This window comes from Ovis canadensis, chromosome 2, assembly GCF_042477335.2.
Source record: "Ovis canadensis isolate MfBH-ARS-UI-01 breed Bighorn chromosome 2, ARS-UI_OviCan_v2, whole genome shotgun sequence".
NCBI classification, from domain to species: Eukaryota; Metazoa; Chordata; class Mammalia; order Artiodactyla; family Bovidae; genus Ovis; species Ovis canadensis.
The window spans coordinates 252229084-252240000 of NC_091246.1; the positions used below are offsets into that span (position 1 = coordinate 252229084).

Sequence of the window (10917 nt, forward strand, 5' to 3'; positions counted from 1 at the left end):
CTTTGCAGCCAAAGATGGAGAAGCTCTATACAGTCAGCAAAAACAAGACTGGGAGCTGACTGTGGCTCAGATCATGAACTTCTTATTGCCAAATTCAGACTTAAATGGAAGAAAGTAGGGAAAGCCATTCAGGTATGACCTAAATCAAATCCCTTATGACTATACAGTGGAAGTAAGAAATAGATTTAAGGGACTAGATCTGATAGACAGAGTGCCTGATGAACTATGGACGGAGGTTCGTGACATTGTACAGGAGACAGGGATCGAGACCATCCTCATGGAAAAGAAATGCAAAAAAGCAAAATGGCTGTCTAAGGAGGCCTTACAAATAGCCGTGAAAAGAAGAGAAGCGAAAAGCAAAGGAGGAAAGGAAAGATATAAGCATCTGAATGCAGAGTTCCAAAGAGTAGCAAGGAGAGATAAGAAAGCCTCCCTCAGTGATCAATGCAAAGAAATAGAGGAAAAGAACAGAATGGGAAAGACTAGAGATCTCTTCAAGAAAATTAGAGATACCAAGGGAACATTTCATGCAAAGATGGGCTCGATAAAGGACAGAAATGGTCTGGACCTAACAGAAGCAGAAGATATTAAGAAGAGGTGGCAAGAATACACAGAAGAACTGTACCAAAAAGATCTTCACGACCCAGATAACCACAATGGTGTGATCACTCACCTAGAGCCAGACATCCTGGAATGTGAAGTCAAGAGGGCCTTAGGAAGCATCACTACAAACAAAGCTAGTGGAGGTGATGGAATTCCAGTTGAGCTATTTCAAATCCTGGAAGATGATGCTGTGAAAGTGCTGCACTCAATATGCCAGCAAATTTGGAAAACTCAGCAGTGGCCACAGGACTGGAAAAGGTCAGTTTTCATTCTGATCCCAAAGAAAGGCAATGCTAAAGAATGCTCTAACTACTGCACAATTGCACTCATCTCACACGCTAGTAAAGTAATGCTCAAAATTCTCCAAGCCAGGCTTCAACAGTACGTGAACCGTGAACTTCCAGATGTTCAAGCTGGTTTTAGAAAAGGCAGAGGAACCAGAGATCAAATTGCCAACATCCACTGGATCATCAAAAAAGCAAGAGAGTTCTAGAAAAACATCTATTATTGCTTTATTGACTATGCCAAAGCCTTTGACTGTGTGGATCACAATCAACTGTGGAAAATTCTGAAAGAGATGGGAATACCAGACCATCTGACATGTCTCTTGAGAAATTTGTATGCAGGTCAGGAAGCAACAGTTAGAACTGGACGTGGAACAACAGACTGGTTCCAAATAGGAAAAGGAGTACGTCAAATAAGCAGGTATTGTCACCCTGCTTATTTAACTTGTATGCAGAGTACATCATGAGAAACACTGGGCTGGAAGAAGCACAAGCTGGAATCAAGATTGCCAGGAGAAATATCAGTAACCTCAGATATGCAGATGACATCACCCTTAAGGCAGAAAGTGAAGAGGAACTAAGAAGCCTCTTGATGAAAGTGAAGGAGGAGAGAGAAAAAGTTGGCTTAAAGCTCAACATTCAGAAAAGTAAGATCATGGCATCTGGTCCCATCACTTCATGGGAAATAGATGAGGAAACAGTGGAAACAGTGTCAGACTTTATTTTTGGGGCTCCCAAATCACTGCAGATGGTGATCGCAGCCATGAAATAAAAGACGCTTTCTGCTTGGAAGAAAAGTTATGACCAACCTAGATAGCATATTTAAAAGCAGAGATGTTACTTTGCCAACAAAGGTCCATCTAGTCAAGGCTATGGTTTTTCCAGTGGTCATGTAAGGATGTGAGAGTTGGACTGTGAAGAAAGCTGATTGCTGCAGAATTGATGCTTTTGAACTGTGGTGTTGGAGAAGACTCTTGAGAGTCCCTAGGACTAAAAGAAGATCCAAGCAGTCCATCCTAAAGGAGATTAGTCCTGGGTGCTCATTGGAAGGAGTGATGTTGAAGCTGAAACTCCAATACTTTGGCCACCTCATGCGAAGAGTTGACTCATTGGAAAAGACTCTGATGCCTGGAGGGATTGGGGGCAGGAGGAGAAGGGGACAACAGAGGATGAGATGGCTGGATGGCATCACTGACTCGATGGACATGGGTTTGGGTAGACTCCGAGAGTTGTTGATGGACAAGGAGGCCTGGGGTACTGCGATTCATGGGGTCACAAAGAGTCGGACGTGCCTGAGCGACTGAACTGAACTGAACTGATGTTGGTAAAGAATCTGCCTACAATGCAGGAGATCCCGGTTCGATTCCTGGGTCAGGAAGATCCATTGGAGAAGGGATAGGCCACCCACTCCTGTATTCTTGAGTTTCCTTGGTGGCTCAGATGGTGAAGAATCTGCTTGCAATGCGGGAGACCTGGGTTTGATCCCTGGGTTGGGAAGATCCCCTGGAGAAGAGAAAGGCTACCCACTCCAGTATTCTGGCCTGGAGAATTGCATGGACTGTTCAGAGTTGAACATGACTGAGCGACTTTCACTTGCATACAGTAGTGTGTATGTCAGGATCATTAGTGTTTTGATGTATTGCCTTGTGGTCTTTATGCTCTGTGAAACATTTTTTAGAAACATAGCTGGCATCGTATCGTGTGTCCCATGGTGTACTGTTAACTACTTCCGTGAAAAACAGATTCCCTTCATTTGTGGGGCTTGCCAGTCTCTGTGATGGAAATAGCCTCTCTGTGGCCCATTTCAGGCTCCCAGCATCACTGAACGCAGAGCTGGGAGAGGTGCCAGTCTGAGCTGACATCAGCATACCATATTAGGATTTAAAATCATAATCCATCAGGGACTTCCCTGGCAGTCCAGTGGTCAAGACCTCTACTTCCCACGCAGGGGGTGTGGGTTCGATCCCTGGCTGAGGAGCTAAGAGCCCACATGCCTCCAGGCCACAAAACCAAAGCATTAAGCAGAGGCAGTATTGTAACAAATTCATAGACTTTAAAATGGTCCCCATCAAAAAAATATTTTTAAAAAAATCTCTTCATTCTGATCTTATAGTCAATACACAGTCATTGTTGAAAATTCATAAAATTTAAACATATAAAGAAAAGATTAAAATCATACAGAATCTGCAGCCACCAACCCCCACCCACCCCACTCCGTCCCAGTATATAGACAGTCGCTGTCAGCCACCCTGATATAAGTCCAACAGTCCCCTCCAAGCAGGTAGAGACATAAACAAAATAACTGTCTTCAGAGTTCGAAAGCAATACATCTCTGTGACACTGGGGAAATCCAGAAAAGTCTCTGGTATCCCACCATCCACAGATCCCTGTGATGACTGTTCTAGACATTCTACTTGTCTATCTTTTTAACATGGTTGGACTTGTGGCTTGAATCTCCTGGTTTATAGTCATATGACATGCTTGTGCCTCGTAGGAAGGTGACATCCAGGGGAAGGGTGTTACGACTGTTAATTGATTAAAAACCCTTTGGAGGGTTAAGAGTTTGCCCTTCCACTGCAGGGGCCTGGGTTCAGTTCCTGGTCCAGGAACTAAGGTTCTGCATGCCACACGGCATGGCCAAAAAGCGACCTTACAGAAGCTTGAAGAGGCAGAAAATATTCTGGCTCCGTGAACATAGAAAATGGCCTGTTGGGATAAAGCTCAGATTATTTGATGTTTGGGTCGCTGAGCATCTTTGGGCATCCGTGGGCTGAGCGTTGTTTGGATCGCTGAGCATCTTTTTGGTTCTTCAGAAACACCTTCTCTCCTCTCCCACTGGGCTCTGGGATGTCTCTGGGTAATTCCAGATGCTAGGCCCTTGTTCCATCTGTCTTCCTCATCTGATGCTCGAGGGGAGGGTAAGAAGAGGAGTGCCTTTCCAGAGAGAATAACCGGGAAAATCTAGCTTTTGCTTACGCCTCAAAATTCCCTCATCACTTGTTCATGTCACAGGCAATTTCTGAGCACTCACTCCGTGGCACACATATGGCTGGGCCCCAGAATCCTGGTACGGAGGAGATCCTGGGCTAGCCCTCTGCCGCCAGGCTAGCCAAGCAGCAGGTGCCGCACCCGTGGCTCAGGGTATGAAGACTTGGAAACGACAATTCATGCCAAGAGCCAGGCGGCTCTCGATGAATGATTGATGCCTACAGACCTGGGGGGCAAAGGCCAGAAGTAGGGTGAGGGCTTCCCTGAGCCCCGGGGCTAACCTCCCTCTTTCCCACGGGCCTCCTCCCGGTCCCACACCCTATGGACCCACAGGCTGGTTTTTCTGGTTTGTTTCTCCAGGGCAATTTGCATATTTCTCGAAGAACTTCCAAGAAGCTGGACAGCCTGTTTTCAGACTTAGAGAGAAGGGAAGCCCAAGGTTGTTTCTTGAAATCTGGGTAAGTATTATATAAGGTTTCTTTCTCTTCAGAACCTTGGTCATTGTTTAAAATGATCTTTCTTTTTCAGTATTTTCTTTCTATTTTCTTTCCAACTCCTTGTATGAAATAGAATGATCTTAATTTAAATATTTTGAGTTTACATATTGTCTGTCTCCCTGCTACAGTGTAGCTCCGCGGTGGAAGGTGGTTGTCTGTGTGTCTTAGTCATTGCTGGGTCCCCAACGTGTAAGACAGCACCTGTACATATTTATTGTATTTATCTGGTACGTGTGTGTGTGTTAGTAATTCAGTCGTGCCCTACTCTTTGCAACCCCGTGGACTGCAATCCACCAGGTTCCTCTGTCCATGAGATTTTCCAGGCAAGGATACTGGAGTGGGTTGCCATTTCCTTCTCCAGGGGATGTACGTATTTGGTAAATTAACTGACTGATTTGGAGTGGAGGTGAATATTTATTTTGGATTTATTTTAACTTAAAGTTCTCAAATTCTATAGCAATGCTCCACTGCTTTTTTCTTTTTAACTGATTATGGACTCACAGGCAGTTGCAGAAATAGCGCTGAGAGGCCCAGTGTGCCCTCGCTCGGCACTGCACGTGGCCCTGGCCTTCAGAGTCAGGCTGGACTCAGCTGGGCGAACTTGGTCCCGCAGGATGTAGCCCCTGGCAGCTTCCCCTCCAACCTCATTTCTTCCCTCCCTGCCTCTACACCCACCCATTGTCCAAGCCCTGGCTACACTGAGCATCCTTTTGGTTCTTCAAAAGCATATTCTGTCTTCTCCGTTTGGGACTGACACGTTGTCTCCTCTGCCGAGAACATTCTCTTCCCACTGACCCCAGCCCGTCTGAGGTCGCCTTCTCCGGGAAGCCAGTTCTGGAGCCGCCTCTGTGTGTCTGGCTGTCTGGGTTTCCTCTGCCGCGGCATTTACCCCGCTGCTTCTCCGTCGTCTGTGTACCTGTCTGTGTCTGCCACTGTGCTGTTTCTCCTCCTAGAGAGCCTTCCCCGGCCCGTCTCAGCTCCTGCAGGCCTCTGCTGGAACGGCCCCTTTCGCCTGATACCACTGCCACCCCCTCCTTCCTCATCGCTTCATACTCCCCTCACCCTGGCTGCTCTTCCCTGGCAGTCACTGAATATTAACTGAATATTTATCTGTTTATCTGCTTACTGACTGGTTACTTGGGCTTCCCTGGTGACTTGGATGGTAAAGAATCCGCTTGCCATGCAGGAGACCCCAGGCTCTCAGTGCAGGTCCAGTCCTCAGGTGGGGAAGAGCCCCTGGAGGAGGGCATGGCCGCCCACTCCAGTACTCCTGCCTGGAGAATCCCATGGGCAGAGGAGCCTGGCGGGCTACAGTCCATAGTGTCGGGCACGACTGAGCAACTAACACTGGCACATATTGCTTATTTATTTAGTGGACTGTTAAGAGCTTGGACCATGCATTCAGTTCCTCTGAGTGAAAAAAGAGTTCCACCACTTAGTAGCTATGTGATGATGGGCAAGTTACTTAAATTATTATGATTATGATTATGACGTATCAGTATAGTATTGCCTGTCTCCCTCCTGAATGTGAGCCCCTTGAGGGTAGGGAATTTGTCAGTTTTGTCCCGTGATCTGCCCCAAGGCTGCCCGGAACAGGGCATCCTGCATCACATACCCTTCTTCATTCATCCAGCAAGTAGTGACTGAACACCAACCATATTCCACGGCTGGCTCAGAAGGCTATGGGTACAGCAGTGAGAAAACACCCAGGGGCCTGCCTCAAGAAGCTTGCATTCTACTTACGTACACAAGTAAACAAATAATCTAAAAATATATCACTTAAGACGGAAGTAAGTATTACAGAAATAGAACGGGGGTACTGGGCTAGAGAAGCCGAGTAGCTTGGCCTGGAGGAGGTGACATTCGGGCTGAAGCCAGAATGATGTGAAGGACAAATGCCAAGTGTCCTGGGCTGGGAGGACAGCAGGTGCAAAGGCCCAGGGGGAGGACCAGCTTGCGTATTTGAAGAGCGAAAAGACAGCCAGTGTGGCTATAGTGCAGTGAACACGGTGGGCATGGGGTGTACAGGCTGGGATTTAGAGGCAGGCAGAGGCCAGATCAGGACTGTGGAGACCACCGTGAAAGGACTGGTCTTCATCCTGGGGCGATGGGAGGCCTCTGGAGGGCTTTAAGCAGGTGAGTGCCATGACCGCTGTATATGACAACAAGGCTGCTCGGGCTGTTGTGCAGAGAATGGGTTTATAGGGGCGTCGTGAGTGTATTTTGTTGAATGGGTGGACGAGTGGATGAACGGATGAATTTGGCCTGAGCTGAGTTCTTCGGGCGCTCGGCGCACCCTCTTCCCTGCCTGGTTAGGCAGGCCAGCTTAGGATTCTCTGATTAGAAGGCTGTTTCTTCTTGAGCTGAGAACTAACAAGGGGTTCCCCAAATACAGCCCAATAAAATACCATCGTGGGCTCCTCTGGGTAGGAGCAGCAGTTACTCCAGCCTCCAAATGGCACGTGGTGGTGTTGATTAAAGGTGGTAGGGATCGCCGAGTCTGCTGGCCTCAAGGCCAGCACTGCCCCTGCTCATCATAGTTCGTGGTTTGCTCCTCTCCCCTTTGTTCACGGCCATGGTCTGTGCTGATTATCTGAGCCAGGGAGTTCAGTTCAGGTGCTCAGTCGTGTCCGACTCTTTGCGACCCTATGGACTGCAGCACACCAGGCCTCCCTGTGCATCACCAGCTCCCGGAGCTTGCTCAAACTCATGTCCAGCAAATCAGCGATGCCATCCAAGCATCTCATCCTCTGTCATCCGCTTTTCCTCCCGCCTTCAATCTTTCCCAGCATCAGGGTCTTTGCCAGTGAGTCAGTTCTTCCCATCAGGTGGCCAAAGTATTGGAGTTTCAGTTTCAGCATCAGTCCTGCCAATGAATATTCAGAATTGATTTCCTTTAGAATGGACTGGTTTGATATCCTTGAAAAGCTATGACAAACCTAGAGAGCATATTGAAAAGCAGAGACATTACTTTGCCAACAAAGGTCTGTCTAGTCAAAGCTATGGTTTTTCCCGTAGTCATGTATGGATGTGAGAGCTGGACCATAAAGAAGGCTGAGCGCCGAAGAATTGATGCTTTTGAACTATGCTGTTGTAGAAGACTCTTGAGAGTCCCTTGGACAGCAAGGAGCTAGGGAAATCCACTCCAAAAGATCTTGAACCTGGTTTCCTGGAGCAACCATTGGAGGCCAGTCTTGCTGGGTAACACTGGGCAAGGTCTTAACCTGTCTGGCCCTCAGTTCATCCATCTGAAATAAGGGGAGGAGAATCCCTGTGCCTGATGCAGAAGAGAGAAAATGAGGTTTGGAACCAAAGTCTGGTTTGATTTTCATCACGTACTTAAACTGTGTGACCCTGGGGAAATCACTTGACCTCTCTGAGCTTATAGTTACAGGAGAGACTCATAATGCCTCACATGCTACTTAACCTTACATGGTAATTGTAAGAATTAAATGGATTTACAGTGTTTTGTAAACTGTTAACCTGCTGTCCAGATGTTGGTTTGTGGCTTTTAACTAGCTCAGAGTTATTTTGAAAAACAGGTGCCATGTTAGTCACCAACAGACTTTTAAAATAATCCCTCCGTAGATGTAATATTTTGAAAACAAAAGATTTTATTGCTCAGCTGGATGAGAATGAGTTGTGAGCCAGAGTCAGTGTGGCGTATGGGTATTAAGCTAGAAATCTCCGGGCAATAAGACGAATGTGTAAAACGGAGATGGTGCAAACAACAACAAAAAAAAATGAGATGGTGGGTGAGATGTCTGGCTAAGAGGTCTAGCTTTGGGTTCTGTTCTGCTGTTTTCTGGCATATCCTCCTCCTCTGAGTCTATTCCCCCAGGAACAGGGAGAAAGTGGACACTGTGTTAGTACCCGGCTCGTAGAGCCGGCTGAGACTGTGTGTGTTAAAACTGCAGCCTGGGGGCCTGGCATCCAGCGACGGCTCCCTTTTGTTGCCTCTTACTCTTATTTATGCCCCTTTGCTGTGTGCCAGGCACTGTGCTGAGCATTTGTTTGTTTGTTTGTTGATAATTTTATACATTTATTTCTTTAACATTTATGTAGTGTGAGCCCAGTGCCAAGTTCTGTTTTTTCAGTGCTTTATAAATACTGACTTGCATGGCAGTGTTCCTCGTTGCCTGCACAGATCTTCCAGACACATACTATTATAGCCCATTTGTAGGTGAAGGAATCCAGGTGCAGAGAGGTTGAGCTTCCCCAAGTCCCACACCTAGGAGAAGGAGCCGCTTGCATTCACACCGTCTGTCTGGTCCTGAGCGTGCATCTGTGTCCGCGGTGCCTGTGGTTACTTACGGCTGGCTACCCTCCTGGTCCCCGCTCCCAGGGCCCTTGCAGGCCTGGCTTGGCTTGGTTTGTCCCTACCCCTGCCTTCCCTCCATCCTCTTCAGCCGCTGGCAAAGAACAGAGTAGAGGGAGGGGCAGAGGTGGGGCAGGGGGACCTCACTCCCTCCCTGCCCCTCTTCCGTGGCTGCGCTGGGCTTCCCTGTGGCATGCAGGCCCCTCTCGTGCGCCGCAGGGACTCTAGAGAGCTCGGGCTCAGAAGTTGTGGTGTGTACGCTTGGTTGCCCCACAGAATGTGGGATCTTGGTTTCCCAATCAGGGATCGAACTCACGTCTCCTGCATTGGAAAGCAGATTCGTAACCAATGGGCCACCAGGGAAGTCCCCCAAATACACAGATCTTCAGTGTACAGTTCAGCGGATCTTAAAACCACCACCTGGGTCAAGACACAGAACATTTTCATCACCTAGAAGCCTTTCTGTATCCCTTCTGAGCCAATATTCCTCCCAATGGCAACCCCTCTTCTGACCCTTCTCGCTATAGATTGGTTTGACCTATTCTTCAAGTTCATATAAACATAATTCTACAGTATACACGCTAGCAAATGACTGCTTATCAGAAAGATGCACTCATGCTGAAGTCTGTGCGTGTAGCATTCCATGGTGTGACTAGGCCTAGGTTGTCTGTTCTACTGTGAGTGAAAGTGTGGGCGGTCTCATTCAGAACTGTTACGAATGAAGTTTCTCTGAGCATTCGTGTACATGTCTTTTGGGGGACATAAACCCTCATCTCTCAGGAATGGAATTGCTGGGGTGTAGGGAAGACGTTTGTTTAACTTTAGCGGATAAAATGAGACCATTTTGCCCATGGCTGTACCAAGTCACACTATCACCAGCTGCATATGAAAGTTCTATTTGCCCCTTACTCTGTTAGTATTATAGGTCTTTTTTAGTTTTAGCCGTTCTGATAGGCGAATGGACTTGGGCTTTTTTCCTTTTAAAATTTGTTTGCTGGGTCAGGTGTTAGTTGCAGGATCTTTAGTTTCGGCATTCGAGCCCTTGGTTGCGGCATGTGGGATCTAGTTCCCCAACCAGGGATTGAACCCAGGCCCCCTGCACTGGGGGAGTGGAGTCCGAGCCACTGGACCACCAGGGACGTCTCTTACTGGAATTTTTCATTTCCGCGTCCTCAGTGGCTAATTCACACTCCCGCCAGTATGCTTGCAGGTTCTGTCTGTCTTTTTTCTTCGTCGACACTTGGTGTTGTCAGGGTTTTAAGTTTAGCCATTCTAATGGGTGGGTAGCCTTGTCTTCCTGGGGTTTTTATTTCTGTTTCTCTGATTCATGATGATGTTGGACACCTCTGCATGTGCTTATAGACCACTTTTGTGAGGATACGTGATATCTTTCGTGAAGTACCTATTCAGGTCTTTTGCTGATCTTAAATTTGCTTTGTTTCTTTTTCTTAGTGACTTGTAAGAGTTGTTATCATTCTGGGGATACTCAGCCTTTGTGATAAACACATTTGAAAATATCTCCCCCTCCCCCACCACCCAGTCTCTTAAAGATGATAAATAGAAGTTTATCATTTGAATGAGGGCTGATTTATCCATTTTTTCTTTTATGATGGGTAGTTTCTGTGTCCTGTTGAAGGAGGCTTTGCCAACCTGCTGAAAGCAGTCTTTCACTGGGATTTTTCCCTGCAGGACTGGAAATGGCCACAAGGGATGGGTCAGGCCCGAGGCTGCCTCGGGTGGCTGAGCCGGGTATGGAGGGGGAGCCACGTCTGCCCACGGGCCGGGAGCTGACCGAGGCCAACCGCTTCACCTACGCCGCCCTCTGCAGCATCTCCTTGTCCCAGCTCTTTCCAGAGCCCGAGCAAAGGTGAGTGCTTCTATCTCACAGAGAGATGGTCGTGCTATTTCAAGGAGATGACTTCTGGCAGCCAGGCAGCCTTCCAGGTGCTACCAGACAGTACAAAAAGGAGAAAGCCATTGTCCTTGCCTTTAGGGAACTCACAACATTGTAGGGGGACAGCGATCCCTCATTCAGTACCCACCCATTTATACCTTCACAAGGCATTTAAGGGGCGCCTGCTGTTTCACCAGGCACCGCTTGAAGCACATGGAAAGTGGACGTGAATAAGATCAACAGGGCCACCTCTGCCCCTGCACTCGAGGACATCCCCTAACAGCGGGACAAGATGTCTGTGCATTCAGTGAGCACGGACTGTGTACTGAGGAT

At 47.7% G+C, this 10917-nt stretch overlaps 1 protein-coding gene across 12 annotated transcripts in view; it reads left to right on the forward strand.

The window, feature by feature from the left end:
• Window positions 1–10917, forward strand: part of TMCO4 (transmembrane and coiled-coil domains 4) — a 104192-nt gene that overhangs the window by 12315 nt on the left and 80960 nt on the right. For all 12 annotated transcript variants that reach the window (XR_011254128.1, XR_011254129.1, XR_011254130.1 and 9 more), the window contains 2 exons: window positions 4236–4333; window positions 10380–10557. Coding sequence is in view for 9 of the 12 variants with exons in the window: in XM_069575111.1 (XP_069431212.1) it covers window positions 10388–10557 (170 nt within the window). In the remaining 3 variants the exon portion in view is untranslated. The remainder of the gene's footprint in view (window positions 1–4235; window positions 4334–10379; window positions 10558–10917) is intronic.